Below are 26,357 nucleotides of genomic sequence, written 5' to 3' on the forward strand. Positions count from 1 at the left end.
CTGCAGACACTGAACTGTAACGAGATAACTGCAGCTTTCTACTGCAGCCTTGCCATTCAACTCTCAGCCTCATTATGCAGTTTCAGGATGGAATCGTAATGACTTGAAATATGGCACACAATGATGTATATAAACACTTTCATAATTGTGCACAGCTGTTAACATCATCCGAGTTTCTCTATCCCTCCCATACTGAGTATGAGGCAAAGTTCAGAAACAGCCAGTATTTGCAATTATAATTAACAATACACAGTACAATAGGTTAGAGCTTTATTTTTTAATGTGATACCATTTTTGGTATTCCTTCCATAATCATGACATGAACAGAGTGAATACGTATTGTGTAAAGGGATTGAAAATATCATATTCTGTGGGTACAAATGTTCATATAAAAACACTATGGTCACATTGCCATTTTTCCCTATTGAAATTCAGCAATGACAGTCTTGTGGATATAATATCTTTAATGCCATATGTTAGATTCTCCATCTCTGTTAGATACAAAATAGACAAAAATAATTTTAGATTTTTTTTTTTTCAGAAATTTTCAAAAACATTTCCAAGTGATCACAACATAAAATAATCAATGACAATCTGCTTCATTTGCAAGTAAAACACTGTTAGCAAAATAAGTTTCTTTTACTTTTCATAGTATATAATCACAATTTTCTCATCTGATCACCATGACTTCGCAGTAAATATCTTTCACGGTGTTGTGAAATGAACGACAGTCTCTGATCGCTTTTAAGATTAAAACAAAAAGTAGCAGGAAAAAGGAAGTAAAACAGAAATTCACTCAATTAAAAAAAAAGTCCAACTTTTGTGTTCAATAAAAAACTGAAATTACACTCTTCTTTCAGGCACTCGCTGCCCTTCTGCTTCGTATCTCTATCCCCTTTCACCCTGCTGATAACAAATGCTGAGAACAAGGAAGCTTTAACGCATTACTAAATTAAATATGAATAGAAGTGCAATCACATGTCAGAGATTGAAGCTTTTCAAGCTGAGGCACACATTTTATGATGATTTTCATAGAAAAAGAAAAAGGAAAAAAAACATGATAAAAAAACAAGTAAATTGACAAAAAGGAATTTAATTTTGTGCATGGCCAGTCAGAGTTTTGTCATTGGTATGTGCAGGCTGTTCCAGGGTCCCATCCACAATTCCTCCTCATCAGATAATGTGTGATCACTGTGTGACTCCAGTGTTTCTCTGCTGTTCTTGTGGTTGTCAACAGGAGTCTCTTGCTCATTGATACATGGGCTGTTTTTGTCAATCATGGCCTTGGCAATATTGGTTTTGGACCCAAAACTTTTCAGATCTGTAATAGTGGACCCCAAGGAGCCACAATTGGACAAAGAGTTGAGATTTACGTCCTTGCTAGGGGAAACACACTTACTTATTCCATTTTCTGTGTTGTTTTCTGAACCATCTATGCCAATAACAGAATTGGGTTCTTCATGAGTAACACCCAACTTGTCAAGTTTTTTAAAATGCTTACTCAAGCGGCACGGAGAGCCCATCTTTAGGTTGTTTAGATGGGAAAGCCGCCTAGTTCGGATGATAGTGCCATTCTGGGCGAGGTAAATGTTCCCGTTAATGTTGCTGTGGCTGTTGGGGAGTCTGTTCCGCTGGCTCTCTGTAGTGCTCTCCTCTCCTGTGGAACTGGTCTCTGTCTCCCGATCTACCACAAGCTTAATCCTCTTCTTTCTCCCAGGCTGAGGAGGAGAGGATGAGGAGGTCAGAGTCATTATATATATATTATCAATATATATATTTATTTGTTCATTTTTTAAGATAAATTACACAGCACACAAGTTCACACTGCAGGCACTTGGGTTGCACACTAGATATTGAGATCACAGCATTCAAAGAAAGATTCCAATTTGTTTGATTTTTTTTTTTTAAAAAGTGGGGTTATATGATGTATTTGGGCTTGATCTTAAGTTCATTACCTACAGAAAAGAAAGAGCAATAAACTGCTGTTAAAACTTATTAGTCAGTAGTCACTTGGCTCCTTTGACAAGTTGTGATTTTACAGTGTGGAAGATGGGACTTAGTGATCGGTTGCCTTGACTTTTGGTTACTCTGGGATGAAAGCAAACTGGTTAAAACACCAAGGTCACAAAAACACAAACCAATTCAGTAGCTATAGGCAGCTGTGGACCAGCTGTGATCTGCAAGGTTACAATGCTAATCAAAGGAGTGGGGTGGCATTGAACAGAGAATAAATGGATACAACAGCTTCGATTCCCTGTCAAAGTGAGCTGTTTTATAGCAAAGTGGTGAAAATACTCAAGGAATAAACTACATTTAAACTGATAACGATTTTTTAGGTGGCTGAGGTACATTTTGCTGCTGTCCTAGCACAACCTTCTGAGCCAGTCTTGTGTCGGTACTCCTGCCTGCCTCTAATCCCTTGCCATGTAGCGTAGGTAACACAGTGAAAAGGAAAGCGTCTAATACGATCCCACTTCAGAGAAACCTATCCTCCTTACTATCCTTGCCAAGCAACTACTGACACCTAACTAAAATATATTGTCAATCTGACAAAGTAGAAAATGTGGTTTCAAGTGAAATTTTTTTTTAACAAATGTGGAAGAATATAATCATAAAATGAAAAGTAATCCTATTTTATGACTAAATATCACCAGTAGTTAGAAAAGAAATTCACGTTGAGAACTCACTGTTGCTCTGGAAATTAAATTTCTAACATCAAGGGGAAAAAAAACAGGGAAAGAGGACAGTAATGCAACATGTTAAATCTCACAGCTAAAACTGGAGTAAAAAGCTACACAAAATGCAAAGACACGAAGGAGCACACAGAAAACATGACAGAGAACAATAATTCAGTGATATAAGGAAGAGAGTCAGATTTAGATGATTTGCAGCAGAAAACCACCAAGGTTTTTTTCTGGCTCGGGAAAAAAAAAATCAGAAAAAAGTGAATGCTTGAAACACTCTGCAGAGGCAAGCAATATTTCTTCACTCCCATGCAAGGGTAATTGATTTTATTCACTCTTACTTCACAGGGGACAATATATCATTCTAGAAGGCTGTTGAGTTCCCTTCAGATTCAGAATCAGCTTCTGACGTTTCCTCAGTTTCTTCTGTGTCCTTTGATGCACTGCCAGTACCTGATCCAGAGCCACTGACTGAAGTTTTGTCAGAGGAGATGGCATCCTCATCCACTTCAGTGATGGGGGACAGTCCTCCGTATGTCTCTTCAGAGGTAATGCTTCTGATCTCAGTGCTGTAAGGAGGGCCACTGTAGGGGGCAGAGGGCCCAGGGTCACCTGACACCACACTGGATCTCCTAGATGATGATTCATCGCTGGCCTCACTAGCAGACTCTTTGCTTTCGTCAGCGGTTTCAGCTTCTTCCTCCTCGTCCTCAGACTCCTCTGTGATTGTGTCCTGGGAACCACGGCTGAGGAGGGACTTTTGGGAACGCCGACTCCCACTGGTGGACCGGGAACCAGCGGAACTTTCTTCACTTCCCAAAGAACTCTTGTCTGTTTTCTGACTGCCAGATGAAGATCCCTCACTGACATCTGAACCGGAAAATTTTCTCTTGCTGGACCCACCAGATGAAGATGGATCACTTCCTGACGCTGACTCTGCCTCTGACTCACTGGCTGTTCCCGTCCCTGACTCAGCCTCACTGAGTTCTTCGCTGGACTTCTCTGAGGTTATTCTTGATGATCTGGTTTTCTGTGATGATCTAACACTTGAGCCAGATAAGGATGCACCACTATGCACCACGCTAGCACCACCACTGACACTCTCACTTGCACTTTCACTTTCTCTGCTACCGCTTCCATGACCACTTATGTCAGAAGCACTGCTTCCGTTGCTGGCCTCGGTGGCCGATGATCTCATAGAAGACTGTGTAGACGATCCACTTTCTCTAGTGCTGCCTGAGGCTTCTTCCTCCCCTGACTCTTCATCAGAATCTCTCTCTGTTGCTGAACTCTTTTCTGTACTTGTTTCCTGTTCTGTTGCTGTGCCTGTTTTTGACTCTGTTTCTATCTCAGATTTGGACTCTTCCCCGGAATCTGACTCCTTCTCAGCTTCTGACTCTTTCTCTGTTGCTGATGACTTCTCTGACTCTGATTCTTTTTCAGATTCTGACTCACTTTCACTCCCAGATCCTTTGTCACTGACAGATTCCTTCTCTGTTTCCTCCTCTTCAGATCTGGACTTGCTTTCCTCATCAGAATCCCCTGGCTCCTCATCTTGCTCCTCTTCTGAGTCAACAGTGCTTTCATTTGTATCATCCCTGTCTAAATCTACTTTAAGATGATCTCTGTCGACACTACTTTTCTCTGAAGATTCCTCATCAGAGCCTTTTTCCTTACCGCTTCCACTTCCACTTGCTTCTGGCTCACTTTCTGTCACACTAATAGACACTTTAGACTGTCTTTCATCCTCACTGGTGGCTTTTGAGCCCTCCTCATCTCTCTCACTGCCTGTGGCTGAGCTATGACTCACGCTACTCTGTGACTTCCTCCTGACCTGCAACCTGTTACTTATGTTGATTCTCTTTAAAACTTTGCTAAGTCGACTGCGGGAATCAGACTTGCTGTCTATGGGTCCCATAGGTGCTGGCTTGTCGGTCAGACTCTCCTGGCTGTCAATACGGCGGGCTGACATCAGCTTGGCGTAATCCTTGTCCTTCTTACCAGCGCCAAACATCTTGAGCATCTTGGCTCTCTTCCATGGAGATGGGCCAGAAGGACTGGCGTCAGATGGCTCCTCTCCTCCCTTGCTGGCTGCCAGGAGTTTGCTGAGTTTCATAACAGACTTCAGTCTTTTGGCAGCCTTAGAAGGCTCACCTTCCTCTGCCGGCTCAGCTTGTTCAATTTCATCTTCTTGTGGCAAGTCCCTGAATGCGACCCTCTTTGGTGGACCTCTGCCTCGCATGCCACCACGGCCTCTGCCTCTGCCTTGGCCCTAAGACAGTCATATTTTATTTAGCAATCTTTTCTGATTACAAAGCGACAACGCTGGAATGTTAGGGTTGACTTAGTTGTATCAAGATGACACATAGGAATTCACAGCCTATTAGGTTGATAGTGAAGATAACATTCTTGTAATAATAACAGAAAGTATGATATTCCCATTGAAGGAATGATAATACCTCAGGGCCATGTGGACTGTAGTAATACCCATCATCCTCCATGATCACCTCTCCATATTCATCATACATGGGAGGTATCAGCCTCCTCCGACTGCCATACTGAGGAAAGTCATATCTGAGAAACAGATTCAAACAAAATACACACCACAATATGATGTTCAGAATTACTGTGCATTACATTCAATTGTTGCTAGATGTTCAACATTTACTTAAGTAAACCAGCTCGCAGCAGTGACACAGAAAATCATTGGATTTAAGAAAAATAAGAATTTACAAAGTGCAAACTTAAATGCCACAAACACAAAAAATGAAAAAAATGTCATTGTGGGCTATAAAGTAAATGTACTGCACCGTTGTATTGGTTGTGATAGATACAATGGAATGTAATTGGTCAAAATAAAACGTTTCTGTTTGTAGTTTTCATCATAATTCTTAATTCATTATCCCATATTTTCCTCTCCTACCTTCCTTTCATGTAGTGCTGGACCCATTTCAATATTCAGGACATTTCTTGGCCACATAGACAGTAATTTTTCAGATGATTGACTTCACTTTTTAGAAATGACTTTTTCAGTTTATGGAGTATGTGATGGAGACTGAAAAACACAAGCACAGGCTAAAAAGCTTTTGAAAAATACAGTATTTGTCAGAAGAGTCTCAGCATGTGTTTGCGTCTCAGCAACCACATGCTGAGATGTGACCCTGTGTTGAAATAAGTAACGCTTAAAGGCCATTTCTTCACTTGAATTAAAACAGTGAGCATAACTCTTCTCCAATATTCTGTCTTTTTTAATTCTAAGCAGGTCTGGCTATACTATATGGCCTTCATAAGCAGAGTATTAAATGAGACTATCTGTTTCAGCACACATCCTATAAAATAGTGTAATTTGTCTCTGTGTGGCCCTGCGATGGACCGGTGTGTGATGGTGTACCCTGCCTCTCGTCCAATGACAGCTGGAATGGGCTCCAGTCTCCCTGCGACCCTGAATTGTATTAAGCGGGTATAGAAAATGAATGGGTGGATGGATCCTATAAAATACTTTGGTGACAGAATGCACAGCCCTGTTTTTTTTACAAATCGAAATGAAAAAGAGAGGGGAAGAGACCCAATCTGTTTGGGAGTTTGAACAACAAAGCTCCGGGAACCCTCTCAGTTAATTAAGTTCTCTTAGAGTTTGTGCTGCAAAAAGTACACAAAATTAAAAACATAAAACTTCACGACGTGGTTCCAAATTCACATCTAGTGGTTGTCAGACCAACTTAAAAACCCAATTCTTGAAACCATCTCTTCAGAATCAATTGGAGAAAATTGTTCCATCACTGATTAATTTGAATAGTTTTTTGATCATAAGCAGTGAAGGAAGTGTCAGTTTTTAGAAAATCAGCTTGTCATTCATAAGCCATGTTTTTTTTAAAGTTTACAATCTCCAAATTGGCTAGGTTTTCTGCATTTTTCTTTTATACGATACAATTACTGCTGAATGTTCCAGCGGGCAGTGTTAAGTCCAGAAGTGGAAAGAAAATCATTTCACCATAATTCGGCAACAACCGGGTGCTCCTCGCATGATTTCTGAAAGAAGACTCAAAAGAATACTCAGAAAAGTTGTCTAAGAGCCAAGGGCCATTTGCGGAGAGCTGGAATTGGCAGGTACAGTCGTTTCAAAGAAAACAGTAAGTAACACGCTCAACCACCATGGCCTCTATGCACGCTCAGTGACTCCACTGCTAACGAAAAACCCTGTTAAAGCTTGTTTAAAGTTTGCTGCTCAACATTTGAACAAGCCAATGAAAAACTGGGAGAATATAGTCTGCTCAGATGAAACCAAATTTGAACTCATTGGATGTCACCGCGTGCACCCTGTTTGGAGGCGAAATGGCACCGCACGTCCCCCCAAAAACACCATATTAACAAGGAAGTTTTGAAGGTGGGACTGGGAACATTATGGTGTGGGGCTGTTTTTCAGCATATGGCAGACTTCATTTAATTGAAGGAAGGATGAATAGAAAATGGCCACGAATGGAAAATGATACATTCTTGATAAGAATCTGCTTCCATCAACAAGGATGCTGAAGATGAAACGAGGGTGGAGCCAAGGATACTTGCAATTTGTTTCAGAGAAAGAAATTAAAGCTGTGAGAATGGCCTAGTCAATCACCCGACTGGAATCCAATTGAAAATCTATGGTAAGAACTGGAGACCAGAGTTCATTCAGAGTTCAAACTTTCAAGATTCAAAGACAGTTTGCGTGAAAAAATGGGCCAAAAGTTTCTTCATTTTGCCTCACTGCATCCAATGGTCATTGAAAAAGTCCAACGTATAATATCACTATGTATCTACAATATATTTCCACAAATCTCCATGCAAATGCTACAAGGATTGAAAGACATTATGTTCATAGTGGATAAAACATTTTGAAGGGGATCAGATATTCAGCGTCTAACTGTAATTAGTAAGGGATGCATGATTTTGACAAATGTTAATCAAACTTCACTAAACTATTTGGAAAAAATCATTAAAAACAGAATAAAGCAGAATCACATGTGCAAAATATGTTTTGATCTTTCAATTTCATTGCTTCAACCTGTTGGGAAGGTGTGCAGAAAACCATGCCTCCCCAGCAGTGAAGTCAGTCAAATAATATTTGCTGGGTATGTAAAGGTCCAAATCCCCTGGTGCGTGTTCTAATTGCCAAAAACGTAGGAAAGATATGTTCTGTTGATACTCACTGAGGTCAACAATTGCTTCCAGCCTTCTTAGATCCCAATAAGACGTTTCTGTCTCCATTTTTTTCTACTGTTATAGCATTTCCCTGACTAACATTTCAGATATTTAATCTCCAATGCAAGAGAGGCACCTGAAAGAAAGACACTGGTAACAAAACCCTCTGAACATTCAAGGTCTGCTGCAAAGCCCATATGGTCTGCTGATTGCTGGATTAAAAGCTTAATTGCTTGGTAAATGTGTCCCTTATTTCAAATAAAAATAGAGCAAAACCTTTGGTCATTGGGGTGGTACACTCCCTGCCAGTAACAGCTTTAACAATAAAGATACTGACATATCATTAAAAACATAGTTATAAACCCTTGCTAATGAAGGCCAGTGTGATTCAGAAACAGTAATTAGAATTAGTAAAGGCAACTTTTAAGATAAGCTAGTGACTAACTAAAGATGCTATTAAAGTGCTTAACCTCACAAGGGACAGTTTTTAACACAAGTTACATATGCTTTCACTGATCTAAGCCTGTGAGGTGTAAAAGCCTCTAACTATTTTGACAGTTTTGCAGCATAATTCCCAAGGGTGTTAGAAGTAACCTGCAACAGAGCAGGAGTGTCTAATGAATAACAATTTCTCAGCAGATGTTGTGGCTTTGAGTTCCAAGTTTTTCGTCTTTAGACCATATGGGTAATGTAACAATCAAGCCAAAACACCCTTCATCCATTAAGCTACGGGACACATTTTCAGAGTCTCAGGTGCCCCAGTAAAGCCAGTGTAATTGATCTCATTTGATGGGAATAGAGAAGGGAAATAATCCTGAAGAGGGGGAATAAATCTGCATAATTTTCTTCAAAACCTTTCTGAAATGATCTTCATCTTTCAAGAAATTCAACAGTAAGAGTTGGAAAAGCAAGGTCACGGTAGATAATGATATCATTTAAATTTTTTTTTTATCTTCAAATAAACCGATGGGGATTGATTTCATGGATCAGAGGACGATTAATGTGAGATGTGACCGACTACATGCTCACCCTTGGTCATAATTATAGTAGTCTTGTGTGTAGTAGTCCTGGCCTGGGTCGATACCTGACTCCATGGAGAGCTCCTGCATTTCAGGGAGGCAGACAGAGAAATTACTCAGCATCTCTCAGATAAAGATGGCAGACGAAGAGCAGCAGCAGCAGCATACAGAGTGAGTATACAACAGAATCCCTGTGAATTAAGAAAAAGCAAGAGTGCGTCTACCTCGGGTCTGAGAAGAGATGGCCTCAGCAATTGCTGTTGCTGCCAAAGATTAGTACAGAAGAAAGATAAGGGAATGGAAGGCAGGAATAATCAGGAAAGAAACAAACAAGGAGTTCTCTTCTGAACCTCTGATTAAAAGCCAGAAAGTGCTTCTCTTAAACTCACTGGTCTATTTCCATTATAAACAATGGAGAAAAAAGGTGAATAGACCGATAAAATATTGCTGAAAACCAAAGATAGGAAGAAGAGGAAAGATGCAAATGAAGCAACAGACGGGTGAAAAACTAACAAAAAACAACATCTTGTCTTTATCAGATATCGGTAGTTTAAACATGATTTGAAAAGGACAAATGGATTTCAAAGCTATACATTGTCAAACAGAGATTTTGTTAGATCCTTGATTATGTTTTTGACCATAGCAGAGAAAAACTCATTCAAATGCTTATCTGCTCTTTCAGAGGAACCATAGAGAAAACAACACATCAAATCTAAACTGAAATGTAAGTGTAAGAAGTACTACAACTGGGTTCTCATCTTAATGTCATTCAATGTTTTCCATCAACTGAACTGAAGATAAGAATAATGGGATATATGCTGCTTCAAGTTGCCATCAGTGACAAAATGTCTCAGCACAACAATAAGATAAACATACATCACAACAAGCCGGCTTACCTGTCTGCCGTAGCCTTGTCTCCTATGTGTTGCAGAGAGAAGGGAATAGGACAAATAATGAATGTAGATTGACAGCAACATATTAAGTGCTTTTACGTAAATGAAATGTTAAGGCTACAGAACTACTGTGTCTACATTCTGCTGACCAGTCAGGAAATTGCAGCTTTACTTACTGTGCATTTCCACGTGTTAAATTACAAGCACGAGTTGAAGATATTGTTCAGTTTTCAAAAGGGAGCCTAAGGCTGCCAAGTTATCATGCTGGTGGAGGATTCTTTTTTTTTTTAACCTTCTTTTCTCATCCAAACGGAAAGAAAGAAAGAAGCCATAAATTCAAATATCAAACAGGCAAGTAAGATTAGAAAGTGAAAAAAAGTCAGAGTTTATGAAGCCACATCGACATAATCTACCAGCAAAAATGAAAAGGACAGTTATTAAGGAGCAGAATTGAACGAAAATGTCTTTATACCACCATTATAAGCCCAGTGATAACTATATATAAATGTATATACATATAGATATGTAATAGAATACATAAAAATTATTTATTTTTTGTACAATTATTCTTTCTTAAACTTTGTTAAATCATCATTTATTGTTTTTTCTTAATGTTTGATAGAATCAAATTTCTAAGGACAAGAGTGCATTGGCAGTGCCTTTACTACAAGTCAATAGAAAACGGCCTGTAATGAAGCAGCTTGGCTAAAACAACCTCAAGGTTCACAAGCATACAGCTGTAACTTGTCTGCACCCGTAAATAATGACAACTGTCACACACTTGGATATATGGCCAAGTGATGATGTGACATTCCCCTAGAGAGTTGTAATCTGTTATTATGGGCAGGGACCAGGGGACAGGGACAGGGCAGCCATATGCCACACCTTCCAGGCAGAGTGGATGATGGGAGTTGGATCTGATGGATGACCTGTTGGCTTGCCTGCTGGCCACTGCTATTTCATACAACATCAAGAAAAATGACCTAGTGGACGGAGGACATATGAAGTTTGCACAAGAGGGGACCTGGTGGACGATGGGTGATAAAGAAATGTGGAGATAGAAAGATGAGAACGACTGCCTCAAAATCACAGCAAGGAGCATATTGAACAATCTAGTTACATAGTAAAGTAAGGTATTGTAGCTTTATATTTTGCAATCTAGGCATATTTTTACACAAGATTTATAAAAATGGTGGTGTGTCTGCATTAGTCTGCCATGAGACCACTCAAATGTTGGTAGTGTGGTTTCTATTCTGTTGCATGAAACAATGGAGACAAATAATGGATGTAACTGTGGTTCTATTAATAATATCAATTAACGAGTGTCACACTAGAGTCACTTTTCCTGAAATTAGTGAAACACATTCAAGAGGGAGAACATCAGAAGAGTGCGAATAACCACTGAACCAAGTGAATCTTGCAAAAATTGGCAGATCTTTGAAGACCAGAATACTGTAAAGAGCTGTTGGTAGAATGCTGGTTCGTGAGTTAGACTTGTGACCAACCCTATTACAAATTCAGACAATTATATTTTAGTTTAGGTCAGTATGTTAAGTAAACACACCGTATACAAAGAAGACCAGTCACAGTAGTTGGGGTCCTTGTTACATTTTAGCTATGGGAAAGTTGATTCTCTAGCTTGATCTGACATTAAAGCAGAAATAAATCTTTGTATGAGAAAATTGAAAAAACTATCTTCTATGTGAACTAAATATATGCCCAGAGAGTACAAAAAACAAAAGAAACAAACAATAAAAAATACTTTTAACATAAAACTTACCGTTTTAAACATTTTTTTTTTCTTTCTCGTCTTTTAAATTATCCTTAAATTATTATTTTTTTCCTTTTTGTGGCAGAACTTTTCTTAATCATTAGTTAGGACATAAATTAGTTTAATAAAACCAATTATAGAAATTGAATATTAAGAGTACCATCCATTATGGTTCCATTATGGCTCACAATTCTTTGGGTTAAAAGAAACAGCATGTGAGCTGCTTGCCTCTTTACAAAAGAGATTACCCCATGCAGCGAACATGGAATACAAAATTAGCTCGCCTTCGATCTGCTCTTCAGGGGGAATATGTGATGAATCAAACATGACGTTGCTCTGGATGTGAGGTATGCTAAGTCCATTTGCCTTAGGGCATGGAGGCAGAAATAAAAACATGATGGGGATGTGGGTGAAAAATAGAGGAGAGGAGTGCTGAGAGTGAAAAACCAGAGCACAGGAAGCAAGAGAAAATCCTCTATTTCAATAATTTGAACGAAAGTAAGTGTGTCTCGAAAACCACGTGCAAAGATTAACAAGAAGAGGTCAAGGATTGGGAAGCCTTAGAAGTAATTGACAGGAGAGAGGGTACGTAAGTAAAAGAAACACAGACAGGCAGAGGGTCAGAGGGATGGGAGAGGAAAGGAGAAGGTAACAGTAGCTGACAGTCCAACAGGCAGAAGCCTTGGTTAACGATTGATTGGTTCTCTAATTAGTCTTTTTCAGTGTGCAGACAAACATCACAGTGACTACTTTATCATGTTGAGAGGATTTCTGCAGACATGTGGAAAGACAGGTTGCTTAGAGGTCAACTCTTTTTATTCGGCATGAGCCTGCACGGCACCCAGCTAATGTATTTTACTTTCACATAGCCCTGGCTGGTATTGACATTGAGCTGTTACTATGAATGTTGAATGAAAGGACTACCTGTTGCCTGTCTTATAATACCTGGTATAAGCTTCAATGTTGTTTATGTATAGGTCCACAGAACCCTTTCTGAGGCGATGCTTCTCTCTTTATCCCACATCTCTGCACTTTAATGACTCTTTCATTCATTATCATATGTATTTAAAAACAGCTGCAAATAACTGAATATTCTGAGATGAAGTAACTCTAGTAACTTTTTAAATATGTTTGATGAACTAAATGATCACCTTTACTGAATCTGCAGAGGCTTATTTCATAGATGGGCATGCCTTTAGGGGAACTGGGAAAACAGTTACGGTAATTTTCTCTTGTTTGAAAAAACTTCATATTACTTTACTTATGCATAATTGGATTCTGAGGGAAGCAACAGCAATCTAAATTTAAAAGCTCTTATCTTAGTAACAAGTTAAAGAACATATTCTAAATCACCAATATGGAGCCAGCAAATGGTTCAAGAAACAGACCTCAGGGCTGCAGAGTGTCAAATATTGGTATTTAGTATAATTTAATTAAAATTGTTTTGGGTATGAAATATTAATGTTAAGACATGCATATAACACGATAAACTCACTAATCTGTGAACACCAGGGCATACTTAACACTATAAGATCTAACACCAGTTGAGATAATGAAAATGTGGAAATAAACTGAGCCAAACGCGAACTGGAAATGTAAGCTTTTTCTAATGCAACCCAATGAGGATGTTGTACAATCAGTGCAACAGACCTGACCACATTTCTTGGCTGGTGACTAAAATCCAATGCCCACACTAAGTATCAAGTATAAAAAGCATGTTTTCCTCTAAAAATCTCAGTCAGAGTTTTCTTACAAGGTCAAAGCATACATAAAATACAGCCAACTGTGCAAAATGTAAACGGTAGAAATAACAAACAAACAAAAAAAAACAGTCATGGAAATGTAGAGACGGAAACAAGAAGAAGTCAGAATACTGTGGACTGAGAGGACAACTGTTCACAGAGCTCAGCAGTGTTTGGGCTGTCTGAGTTCAGGTTCTCTGCTTGGCTCGCTCCATCTTCAGCACAATTTATACTTGTTGGACTGATTTGGATGTCAGAGCTCGAGTTAGTTATTTTTGACCAACTCTGCTCGTCACCTGAATCAAAGCTTTGCAGTTTGTTAGCACCGTCATGTGGTTTCTTGTTAAACTTGGGTGCCTTAGATTTTTTGTCCACTTGGCTGTAATGGTTGGCAACGGATCTTTCGATGTCAGCTAGATTCTGGATATTTTTTAGAATCCCTTTAAGCTCCTTCTTATTCCCAAAGTCAGTTCCTGATGGGGTAAGACGAGGAGGGAGTTTTCGCTCTGAAACAGGACGAAGAGAGGACACGGGAGGTAAAGCAGTGGGAACAAACTGGATGACTGGGCGTGCCTGATTGCTGGCAGGTGAGAGAGGAGGAAGGGGCGGTGGGGGTGGAGGAGGAACAGGTTTACTTACAGGAGGGGGAGAGGATAGAGGGCTATGTTGAGGCTTATGAAGGCGGGGAGGTGAAGGTGGACCTGAAGGAAGACTAGAGGGAGGAGATGGTGGCGGAGATGTGGGTGGGGATGGAGGATACAGCTGTGGAGGAGGAGGAGGCGGAGGCGGGGGATTTTCTGGTGGGTCTGGTATGACCTCCACGGTGATCTGGCAAGGCTGCACTGTCATGTAGCTGGAAATGCTCGAGCTGAACCTTCTCACAATAGGTGGAGTTGCTTTCTGATTGGACAAGTGCCACGATTCATCTGCCTTGGTCGCAATAATGCTGGGGGGTACATCTCTGCCCACAGACATGGGGCTTTGAGGGTAATCCATGATGGAGAGAAGTGTTTCTGAGGTCAGCTCCAGTATGTCATCACTATCCATATCCCTGATAAGGATGGAAGTGATCGAGCCATGAGAGTCTCTGCTTTGATTGAGGGTTTGCTCCTGGCAGGCCTGTTGCTCAAACTGCCTTGCCTGCTCACGAACTGACAACTTATTCTCTGCGCTGTCGCTGACTTGAAACGTGTCCGAACTCTTTGGCCTTTGCTTGCTTCTCATGGCTGCTTGTAGTATCTGCAGCTCCCAATCGGCTTGGTTCATAAGAACTTGTCTTCTTGGCTCTTCATAGCCGTGCAGCCCTCTGTGAATGCGAGCAGGCATTGACAAGGCACACCCTGACCCTGCTGAGTGGGAGGGAGAAAAAGAGAACCACTTTTCAGGCAGATTTTGCCCCTGCGTAAAAACATTAGGGCTGCCAGAGGGACTATTCTCATCATAGATGGGATTGTGGGTGGTGAGTGGGTTGCCGTCAGAAAGAAGAGTCACGTTGCTGTCGGACTTGGGTAAGTTGACAAACAATGCTCCGTTGCTACGGGCTGCAATGGCGCGACAGGCAAAGGAGCCAAGAATCCTCTGGTGGTCGGCCTCATCAATGACAGACTTTTTAGCCCTGCCCCAGTAAAAGGTGGAGGTGAAGAAGAAAGAACACTTAAAACAGTTGAAAACCGATGGAATAGGGGTAAGCGAAGCAAAGAAAAAGTGGTGTGGGGAAAGACAGTGCTAAACTATTCAAATCTATTATTTATGACCATTTGTATTGTGACTGATTTTTCAAGGTACATTCAACAAAGCAATACGTTTGTTGGTTTAGATGGCCTAATATACTTTAAAAGCCTGCACAGTAGACATTAAAATATGTATTTTAGGTATTTTGAGAAAGATAAAATACATAGGAGTCTTTTGCAAAAAAGTGAAGTAAATAGCTGGAAATTGAGTAAAGTGAAAAGGTCCGTTGATGTTCTGGGTTTTGTTCCAAGTATAAGACAAATGAAAATGCATCCATATTGGATGCATTAGTGCAATCAGTCCAGTCTCAACACAAAGGAATATGTGGAAAATAAGAGCAACGCAACACATAAGGATACAATGGTCTAATGGAAAGGGAGAGGGGAAACATCTATAGTGATAGCTTCTGTTATGCATTGTCTGTAAACAAAGGAAGTTTCACTTTTCCTTCTCCTGACAACACGTCAGTAAGAATGGCAGAAAGTAGGAGTTACACTAAAGGCCTTTGCACACCAAGTCTGTGTTTTCAAATGATTTTTAAAAAAATCCAACATCTAATAAAATTGTCACAGAAAGCCTTCACGTTGAGTTGTGCAAGATGTGCAAGTTATATATCTATTGTAGATATTCGTAATATGATGCAACATAGAGCCAACAACAGCAAGAAGAGTTTCACCAGCTATTGCTAGGGGTAGTTCAGTGAATCAGTTTCTATGAACCCATTAACTCAGCATCATTTACATTGCAATAAAATGCTTAGTGCTGGGAAACAACATAAATCAGTTTGTCAAATGTAATTTTTGATAATGACTTTTGTATGTATATTGGCTCTGAGCAATCATATAACTCTCAACAGGCATTTGACTAATGTGGAAGAAATGCAGAAAATTAATGCTGTTCAGAAAACTTTAATGAGGGACGAAAGTTTCCATGTCAGCGTGTAACTAGGACTGAAATTATGACATTGTATTTATTTGTGAAGCGGCAATGTCGGACAACAAATACAGACTTGGTGTGCAAAAGCCTTAAGTTTCTGTTAACTGTCCAACCCCTTTAAACTGCAACTCCTTAAAAGAGGTAAATTATCAGTACTTAATTCCCCAACTAAAAGTATATTTACACACAAGGCTTTAAATGATGAAAGAGAAATTCCAGCATTAAGATTACAGAAACACCAGGACATATCTATATTTAGCCCTCATATGTTCAGCAAAAGCTATAAGCAAGATTGGAGAGGAGGGCACTGTTGGGTGACATTTAAACATAATATTATCTATATTCATAGACTTTATATGGCAGAATTACTTACTGCATTCTGAATCCGGACAGACAAGAGAATAGAAATGACGGAAAGATAAAAAACACAGACAGATGGTAAGAAGGCTAAAAGACAAATGTCAGAAGTTTTGATGAGACAGGAGGGCGCTGATGAAGTGTACAGCAAGTTTCTGAATTCTGAGCTTAAGTGCCATACTGACTCACTCACAACAAATCTTTCTGCTAAGTAAGTTTTATAGTGATTTAAACACAATTGATTGGGACCAACTTCTCTTATTTCTTCCAACAAGTTGGAAAATTAACTTCTAAAAGAAATTACACTGCTATAATACAAAGTAATTGATCATATTTTTGCTGCTACAGAACCAAAAACTCCATCAAAGTCGATAAAACGTTAAGGGCAGCGGTCTGAATTTATACTCCTTAGACTCGCAAGCATTAGCATTAACACTAGCAAGTTTTGAAAAATAAAGGTGAAATTAAATTGTGCTGAGGGAAAGGCTTTTTCATCGTACTCTATAGGGAAGCTTAGAAGCTCAATAGACTGTAGGTATTAATCAAAAAAAGGTTTAAAGTAATTTATTAACTAAAACACTCTCTTACCTTGAGAGATGGTCTTGCAAAAATGCATACACAGTCAAATTAGAAACACACGCATAAGCTAAAGCCTAATCGCCAGCTGTTCTGTGGCATAGAGAGTGGTTGTGCACATCAAAAGTGGATTATTTTTAGGAAGACAAAAAGCAGAGAAATTAATTGGATCCAACAACTAATGTCAGAGGCAGCATGGAGGTTTATGAGGTCAACAACCAGAAAAGCTAGTATTTGTTTAAAAGAGGAGTCTATTTTTTTAATAAAAAAAAAATATAAAACTGTTGGCTTAAAAGGCAGGAAAATACCAAGAGATTGGGATAAGCATTCCAGCACTTAGCCACATCCAGTACCTGCAGAACACAGAAACTGTTAGGACGTGTGAAATTGTAGACAAACACCAAAGGGACATGACTCACATGCTGCTGTCGCCCAGTTCTTCGTAGAGGTTAGCACTGGGAGCAGCTGCTGGAGCTGTTTTCCCTCCTGGTGGCAGAGCCATCTGAATCCTGGCAGTTTTGGCGCACTCTGCCTGTCGCCTGTGCACAGTTACAGTTGTACTTGTCATTGTTAATTTCTGCAGACTGATAATTACACAGCCTTTAACCTTTAAGTCAAAACGGACTGCCATTTACATCCTGGTTTGTTCAGCCACCTCTTTATTTCATGCGTGGATCTTAAGTGGGCTTGGCATTACTAGCAACCCCTTGCAAACTTAAAGGAAGAGTTTGTTCAGCATTATTACCCAAAATATTGTTTAATGGCGCTTGAAACAAGTTTTCAGTTATGAGAGCAGGGAGGTGACAAGCTAATTATAAACCTCAGATTTGAAAATGTCCACCAGAATTAGCAATATGTACCTTCTGACATTACCATACAAACAAATTTTACCATACATGCATTTAAACCATGGGACACTTGATGTGATAGAACAACAGTTTCTGACAGATTGAAACCATGTGTCTAGTTGGCTTCTGGTTGATTTTCCTTTTGAATTTTTATCGAATTTTCCACATGAAGAGAGACTGTTCTGCCAAATTACACATTCAGTCTGTAATCCACAAGCTGAGTCAGTGTCGCTTCATGTCATTATGTCAATGACGTGACAGAAAGGTGCCATTAACAAGAATGCATTTAGTATGTCACAACGTCATGGCAGTCAGCCCATTTTTAGAGAACTAATGAACATGAGAGAAGTATGTTTTTCACACACCCACACTGAGCAAATAAAAAAAGTTATTACTCACTCTTTGAACCTGGTGACAGTTTTTGATGCAGAGAAAAAGAGAATTAAAGAAAATTAATGGACAAAAATGAATATATACATTTGTATAAATATTATCAGTATGTATAATTACTACATTTAGCATGACAACAACCTCATACAATTATGACTCTTGGAGGTATTTATTATTACTTTATAAAACAAAGGCACATTATGTAAAAATACTTAGCCAAGCAATTGTTAAGAACATTAACAATTGCATTAAGAAACTTGTTAGGTAAAGTTAAACTCTGTCTAGAAAGAAGCTTCAAGATCTCCAGCAGTGACTGCCTGGCTACATGTAAAAGAAAAGCTGTTGCTTTTTTCTGACGGGAATCTTTTATGCTTCATACTGCCATTGCTAATTTACAACAAAATGTGATTATTCCAGATGAGTGGACAAATTGATGTTTTACAGTCACTTCCAAATTCACGCAACACTGATTTATGTTGACAAACACAAATGTGAGGATTAACTTCACCATCGTAATATCATCACCAGCAAAGTGGCATCTGCTCTGGCAGTTTGTGTGTTAGGTTCAATGTCACCATAAACGGCATTCTGCTGTGTGCTGTCTGTGCATTTGGATTAGGTCAACCCCTCTACCCATCTGCTGTAAATGAACATTTGCCAAACATAATCTTCTGCAGGATACCAACGATTAAAAGGGGATGAGAGCCTTGTTCCTGCCAAATGACAGTTAGTTTACTTTACTAAATGGTGCTTTAAACAAAATGCATCAGATTTTTGTGAACTGCAATGTTTTCATCTATGAGAGCAAAAGAGCCAGAGAAAAACAGGGAAAGCGCTGCTTTGTGTATGTGTGTGCATCGGGCGAAGATGATTAAGCATTGTGATGATGCGCTGACTGTCACAATTGGCTGTAGATGTTTGTCATAAATGAGTGTTAATTAATCAGCTTTCACAGAGCATGAGCAGGAGATTAGCCCAGCAGAGTGCGCACTCAGCGTGTCTGATGAGAGATACATCGCAAGAGAGAAGCAAAAATGCACACAGAAAAGGCAGCAGCTGAGCCAGAAGTGCTCTCACTTTATCTTAGATGCTTAACTAATATCTTTTTTTTGTTAGTGATGCTGTTTGATGTTTTTCTGGCTCCACTCTAACAGGCCAAAGTGTGGAGAATTTAAATAACCATTTAGCTTTAAATGATGAACATTTGGTTTCTCTGTGCCATGCAAACTCCTTGCTTTAAAAATATGAGAGTAAAACAATGTCTCCAAAGACTATGGTCGGATTCATTTACATGCATTTTCCTCTTAATTTCCAAACTACCAGTTAAATATGATTAATCGACTGCAGAAGTCAGTAATTATTACGAAAGTACTCACTGTTTGTAGGTGACCATGACGATGAGGATGGCAGGGATGCAGCAGAGGATAATGATGATGGCCAGGGCAAGGAGAGCTCCCTCGGTGTAGCCCACGGCCTGAGCAGCCTTCTTCACGCTGGCCACAACATCCGGTGAGCGGATCTCAAGGACACGACCGCCTTCACCCAGGTGTGGTTGGAATTCCTTATTGATTTCCAGCACATTCCCATCAAGAAATCTGCCATTTACAAAACAGAATTAGAACGAGACAAAAAAAGCTCTATAGCAGCAAAAAGTCAAATTATAATCAAGGATCTCACTAACTGGTACATGGAGTTATTCTTTAGCCTGATTTACTAGAAGTCAGAAAAGTTTGTTTGAACAGTTTCAGCTTAGGTTCTCACAACCTGCAGCATATGAGGTGTTTAAGTGACTTTAGTCACATGTATATTACTGGGCCAAAACCAGGTGAGTGAGTGCTGTGATGGGTAATTCCATATTTATAGTTTTACTATAAATTGTTTGCTGTGCTTGGTAATTGGTGTGAATAGCTACCCACATTTTGTTTGCTGTAGTGGGTATACATATGTAGATTTGACTAAGTGCTCTTCCTGGGAGTATAAGTTCACATTTTTGCAATTATGTAATTATCATGCCATGCATTTTGGGTCACTTGTGTACAGTTCCACTATCTAGTATTGGTTCACAACAGGTGATGTTCACAAATATATCTTATGGGCCGTCCCAACAATATAAATACAACAAGGTTTTTGGCTGAGGGCTTCAAAACCCAGTCTAAAAGCTGGCTCAAAGATAGCTCTAGCTCATAGTGACCCAGTAGAATAAACATGGCTGTTAGTAAATTGTAGCCTCACCATTCACTACACACTTAAATTGTATACCAGAGAGAAAAACTGCTGTAAAATGAGAGCGAAAATATAGAAAACGACTCCCTCTACATTTGACTTGGTTCCCAGTAGCAATTTTAATCAGCTGATTACTACAAGGTAAATAACCTTTTGATTATCTAGAAACTGCCTTACCAAGCTTTGCTCTTCGGACTCAATTTACATGTTCAATTTATTATGAGCTACGTGTAAGCTGCTCAATGGCTTATTAGTTCTTTCATCATAGTAACGTCATTAATGTTTGAGACTGTTACACTTTCACAGCAATTGAATGCATTTTAGGAACATCTTGGCTACACTCTCCTCAAATCGGCACTGCACTAGTATGATATATCTAGTATAATATATATTGTCTGGAATATCATATTCATAATAAGAAAAAATAAAACACTTTAGAGAACCAAAACCTATTTTTTTGAAGGTTGGAGGATTTTATCCATTGACAAAGAATCATTTCAAAGTCAGTGACATAATTCAATAATTACATATTATATGATTCAATGATTAAAAAGCAACATGGGATTTGTGATCAGATTACACAAATGAAAAAATGCATAAGGCTGTTGATTCACAGTTTTTCTGAATTAGTATCAATGCTATGGTGAAAAATACACATACAATAAAATACCAACAACTGTCATATTCCAATACTATTTAGTGAAAATAAGCAGCTGCAACAGAAGAGCTTTCAAACATTCTGCATCACAAAGGAGTAGGCACGCTGCCATGTCCAATTACTGTCATTTCTGTTTTCCTATAGATGGATAAATGAGTGGAAATGAAGGTTATTCACTGGACTCTGGCAATCTGTCCTCTAGAGAGCAAAAATGGTTGTGAGCGCTGCATCCAAGGTGGAACAGGGACAAGCTATAATACAAAAACCCACTAACAATGCTGTCTCTCCTTCTGTGATCCAACGCCAAAGTCACAGCTATAATACATACAATTACCCCTCAACATTGTCAGATGTGCACTGCATGCATACAAAAAGCCTTTCGTCTCTAATCTATATGATTTTCCTGACAGCATTTATGGAAGGAGAAACTAATTAAAGCAGGAATGTGCAAAAATTCTTTCAAAATTAGCTCCTCTCTTTCAAAAGCTGTCACTGCCCTGATAATAGCAAGTTTTAATTATTATTTTTTTTTTTTAAAGTGCCAACCTCCCCAGGGCTCCAGTCTTGGTTTCAGACATAAAAACATATGGTGCACCTCAGATGGTCAAGGATATAGGGGTAAAAACAAGGGTTACGCAATATATGAAAAATGTATTGTCATTGCAATGTTAACATGGTCAACACTGGTATCAGCATCAGCAAAGACAGCTTAGACTGCAGTAATTGGCTGGCTACAGATCTCTACAGCGTAATATTTTACACTCTAGTAGTATAGTAGGAAATAGTAGGATGAGCTTGGGTACGTTAATGAGAGCCGCATTCAACTAACCAGCATGCACAGGTGCAGAATTGGATCGCAGACATACATCTGAGCTTATCACCATATATTGAAGAATTTGTCTATATAATTGAAGTCATCATCATCGCAATATTCAACAATGACACTGCATATCAATTCTTTTCCAAAAACATTGTACAGCCTTACACAAATGTTTTGAATGTCGTATGACAGGAGGGGGAGGTGGAGGGATGGAGGGAGTTCCTATTGATTCGAAACTCTCATGCTCTGGTGGAGTCCGCCTTTGAAGATTGGTGTCTGATTGGTTTGACAGATGGAATAAGAAGCATGACAACGATAAATGCAATACTGTCCTATAGTGCCAGCTGAGGCCAAGGACTTTTTTTTTTTTTCCTTCTGATGGATTGGTAAAATGTCTTCTATGCACTTTTCTGTGGTACTCTGCCTCTCTTTGGTGTTTTAGCACACTGTCTTAGACCGACAGATCCTGGGTACTTTCTAGCTATGCGCCCTGAAAAGAAATAAAATGTTTTGCTGGCATGTCCCCCGGCTGCCAGAACAGCTTTTTAGGTTCTGGTATGTTGTGTTGGTACAACATAATAAAACAAGTGCTAGTCTGAACCTTTTTTAAGCAAAATTCACCCACTCACTTGAAGAGCTCCTGGCGTGAAATGGCCCTGTTGGTGACCGGGTCAATGGCGTACACCATCAGGTCGGACTTACTATAGTCCTCCAGCTCAAACCCATCACCATGACGACGTGGCCCAATGGACTCTACGATCACCTTGGCACCTGGAATCTGATCCTGGACATGGCGCTCTAGAATACTGAAATTAAACCAAAACAGTAAATTAAACTCTTTCTGAGAAACAATAAATGCCTAACTATAAACGAGACAAAAGAACAACTTAGAACAACAAGCAGAGATAAACTAATAAGCAATTTTATAGCCAACAATCTTAAATGCTCAACTCCGGCAGTGATTGTCTCATTGAGTACCAATTTGCCGCTCTAGGCAAATAAGGCTCTGGTAATCCTTTTCAGACAAGGAGAAACCTGCACCTTAAAATAGAGCCAATAAAGGAAACCCTTGGCATGGAGGATAAAAAGTTTAAACACTCAAGTAAAATGGTCCTGGATCATTAGCCGACCTCTATGATAGCAACACTGTAAGGAGCTTAGCATAACAAATTTGTGTGTTTTTCTACCTAAAGAGAAGTCACTTGTGTGGAAGAGACACAGCAAGCTACAACAACTATTAACACCCATGTGCCTTTCAGATTGACTAATTTGGTTAAACCCTGTGCCCAAGAGCCACTAAAATGATGACTCATGAATGGCTATCTTTAATTAATCTGGCAAAGGAGAACATACTTACATAGTTCAGTTGAACTGCCAACGTGTCATGCATAATGCAATGCTACCACTTTGTCAGAAACCTCTGGCATCAGATGATAACGCATCATACCACACTTATTTTGTTTTCTAAATTGCAAGTTTAACATTGCAAAGCAGTGTATTTCAGATAAACCCCAGTGGGGGCACCAGTTTGCCGCTGATACTACAAAAGTAACAATACAGACACAAACAATGCAGACATCAAGTACACAACAGGGGATAAAGTCCATAAATCTATTAATCAACATGATTATCAGTGTAACGTGGATAATTTATCCAAACTATTAACTTGTAGTCTTTGTGCCAAAATTGTAAAAAATATATGCAAGTGTGGATAGAAAAAAGATATTAATGAAAAATTGGTGTCACATACCCCCATGAGGGATATGAACTGCAAACTGAACAGCATCATACCAGCAAGGCCAAAGATCACCCTGTGTGTTTCTCAGGGAACTGGCTTTGACAAAGGCAGTTTTGATACACAAATCTCATTCTTGATAAATTGATCATGATATCAATGATATTTTCTTAGTTAACAAAAATAGGCAACGCAACATATTCAAACATAATATCATCTGTATTTGTATAGTTGTTTGGTAGAACTGATGTCACCACACCATCTGTGGTCATTTTTTTTTTTTAGAAGTCAAGGAAATATAATGGAAAATATGTTTCATGTATGAGAAAAGAACGTGTGATGAAGTAGCAGGCATCTGATTAAAGCGACATCTATCATTTTATAGCAGCAGACAGCCTAATTTCTGTACACACAAAAGTAAGTCTTAGCACCATGCACACACCGATATGACTTTCTTCTCACACAACAGGTGCATATGGGCTTTTTTTTTTAACTTGCAAGAGACATGACTTTTGTCTTACCGAATGATTTCCTCCTTGTTCTCTTCCAATAAAGTAGGAGGGACAGTGGACACAACGACTTGCATGTCCAACGCGTTGACCACAGAAACCTGAGAGAGTAAGTGGGACAGAGAGGGAAACAAAGACCAAGAGATAAAAAAAAAATGTAGACAGGAAATCAAGATAAATTGTGATTAAGGCAGTTAATCGCATCTCCCACTGTGAGTTTGGTCGACTCATTCAAATGATTCTTTCAGTGCAGCAAGTCAGGCCTCCTAATTGCGTGACTGTATTGGTGCCATGCGGCAAACCTAACGGGGCATAATTCTGATGCCACAGTTAAGTGCATAGGCAGCAGCCTCTGTGCTCTGAAGCAAAATCTCCCATGTGGCTTCTGTGAAATTAGGTTTCCCCCTTGAAAATTAACGAGCGCCGTGGTTAAGCACTCACTGCTCTCTCACATTCAGCCAATGTCCTAGACTCTCCTTCTGTCTCATTAGAGACTTGTTAGCTAGACATATTTCACTGGAACGAAAAATAAGCCTGCTCACAGTCAGGAAATATAAGCACTGAATTGGGGGCAAAGCTGAGCCCAAACAGCGGGTGTGTGGGGAAATTACTGGGAAAAAAAGACAAACATACAGACCAGAAGATGCGCATTATGTGTACAGAGTTAATTTTCAAGGCTCAAAGAAAGGCTTTAATTGGCTCACCAGCCAGTGCCAGAGGCCACACATTGAGTGTTTTGTACCTTGTGTGAATGTTTTGACTGACTGTAACTAAAACAGGTATTGCTGAGTAAAAGCCAAAGCTCGTAATCTAGGTTCATAATGACAAGTTGCTATGATGAAGAAGACAGACGAGACCAACTTTACCCTCATATATTGATAGTCTTTTCTTCCATTGTTACGAAGAGCCTTTAATGCCTAAAACTCCCTTTGTTGACACAAATAAAACAGTACTCCATATACCACAATCCAAGTAAAAATGAATAAGTATACACATGCTGCATGGCTGGTGCAAAAATAAATATCAACTGATAATTACAACATTTTGATAAAAGTGCATGAATATGTGATCACAAATGACTGAGCAGCATGCAGTTTGAAATAAACAGATTAGAAGGTTTTCGGAGTTTAACTCATTGATGGCTGCTAGAGTCATGAGGTTCTTGGGTCTAAAGAGATCAGAGAACCCTCCTTTAAACCCATAATGATCTGAGCCATGACCAACTCATGTATGCAGGTACACTCATTTGTTGCATTGAGTCTAAATGGGATAAAACCTTTATCGTGTTTGATGTCAACTTACCTTAATACACTTTCACCTGATCAAATTTCTCTCCGTTTTGAATCACTCAAAAATCTATACAAAGCTGCAGTGTAATCTTTCATCAGAAAAACATCAATGGTTTCCATTCCTTTTGAAAAACAGCTGCTGCTTTTTCCTCACATAGTTAGTTTCTCAGAAAAGACACTTTTAGTACAGTCCTTAGGAGAAAATCTATACAGCTGAGGCCAGGTTTGCTGTACAAACTACTTACAGCATGCACCAATATGCCTCGGCTCAAGCAGTGACATTTAAGCCAAGGACTAGGAGTATATATGCATCCTGTATATATTTAATAGTGTCTACGTACTCACACTCACTTCTTAAGCCTCAAAATGGATACTTACCACCACTTCGGCACTGCTGCTGAGACCTTTCCCGTAGTCATCTGTAGCGATAACTTCAAACTTGAAGTAGGACCTGCGCATATTTCGAAACATGATGGCCGACTTGACGATACCTGTGTAGGTCTCAATGACAAAGCTGTCCTGGCCCTCTGCTGTGGGTGGGACAATCAAACGGTATGCCATGGCACTGTAATTCCCAGTGTCCACATCGGTGGCCTGTAAAACACATGTAGCACATGCCAGTAAACTGGACAATTCAATTCAATTCAGTTTCATTCATATAGCGTCAAATCACTCTCAAAACAGAAAGAAAACAGGCCTCTGCCTAAAAAGATGTAATGAATAACATTAACAATGGCAAAGTTGCTTTTAGCGCCCGAGCAAAGCTTGACAATTAAACAGCATGCACAGTAGCCAAAATAGAATGCAGCCACCATGAACACCCCTGTGGTTTCCTGCTGTGACATATCAAAATGTCTGCTGTCATAACAATGTCATAATGAAATGTCATAATAAAAAGAAAAGTCTATTGATTGAATCCTTGACCATGAATTTGTTTATTTAGTTCCACCTCTGTCCATTTCACAGTCAGACTTACCACATAAGATAATTTAGCTTTT

At 39.3% G+C, this 26,357-nt stretch overlaps 2 protein-coding genes across 2 annotated transcripts in view; both read right to left on the minus strand.

Annotated features, from left to right (window-relative positions):
* Positions 1–256: 256 nt before the first annotated feature.
* LOC140312974 (protocadherin-15-like) overlaps positions 257–26,357 on the minus strand; it is a 192,614-nt gene continuing 166,513 nt past the window's right edge. The window contains exons 28-38 of the mRNA XM_072390881.1: positions 25,738–25,953; positions 24,083–24,171; positions 22,456–22,632; positions 19,502–19,720; positions 18,135–18,143; positions 17,307–17,426; positions 9,778–9,799; positions 9,106–9,144; positions 8,892–8,965; positions 5,144–5,258; positions 257–1,718 (exon numbers count right to left, since the gene is read on the minus strand). Of these exons, the coding sequence (XP_072246982.1) occupies positions 1,113–1,718; positions 5,144–5,258; positions 8,892–8,965; positions 9,106–9,144; positions 9,778–9,799; positions 17,307–17,426; positions 18,135–18,143; positions 19,502–19,720; positions 22,456–22,632; positions 24,083–24,171; positions 25,738–25,953 (1,686 nt within the window). The 3' untranslated portion in view covers positions 257–1,112. The remainder of the gene's footprint in view (positions 1,719–5,143; positions 5,259–8,891; positions 8,966–9,105; positions 9,145–9,777; positions 9,800–17,306; positions 17,427–18,134; positions 18,144–19,501; positions 19,721–22,455; positions 22,633–24,082; positions 24,172–25,737; positions 25,954–26,357) is intronic.
* LOC140313313 (protocadherin-15-like) lies at positions 13,411–16,490 on the minus strand. Its single transcript, XM_072391381.1, has 2 exons — positions 16,458–16,490; positions 13,411–15,012 (listed from the first exon to the last, which is right to left on the minus strand). The coding sequence occupies exons 1-2, from the start codon at positions 16,488–16,490 to the stop codon at positions 13,411–13,413; spliced, it is 1,635 nt and encodes a 544-aa protein (XP_072247482.1).

This window comes from Leuresthes tenuis, unplaced genomic scaffold, assembly GCF_036924035.1.
Source record: "Leuresthes tenuis unplaced genomic scaffold, fLeuTen1.0.hap1 SCAF_8, whole genome shotgun sequence".
Lineage (NCBI taxonomy): Eukaryota > Metazoa > Chordata > Actinopteri > Atheriniformes > Atherinopsidae > Leuresthes > Leuresthes tenuis.

Bases quoted from the DNA above. Each gene is read 5' to 3' on its own strand.
- LOC140313313 (XM_072391381.1), bottom strand. From the start codon at position 16,490: ATGGCACTTAAGCTCAGAATTCAGAAACTTGCT. The intron at 15,013-16,457 runs GTACACTTCATC...TGAATAGTTTAG, and splicing joins TCAGAATTCAGAAACTTGCT to CACTGTCTTTCCCCACACCA.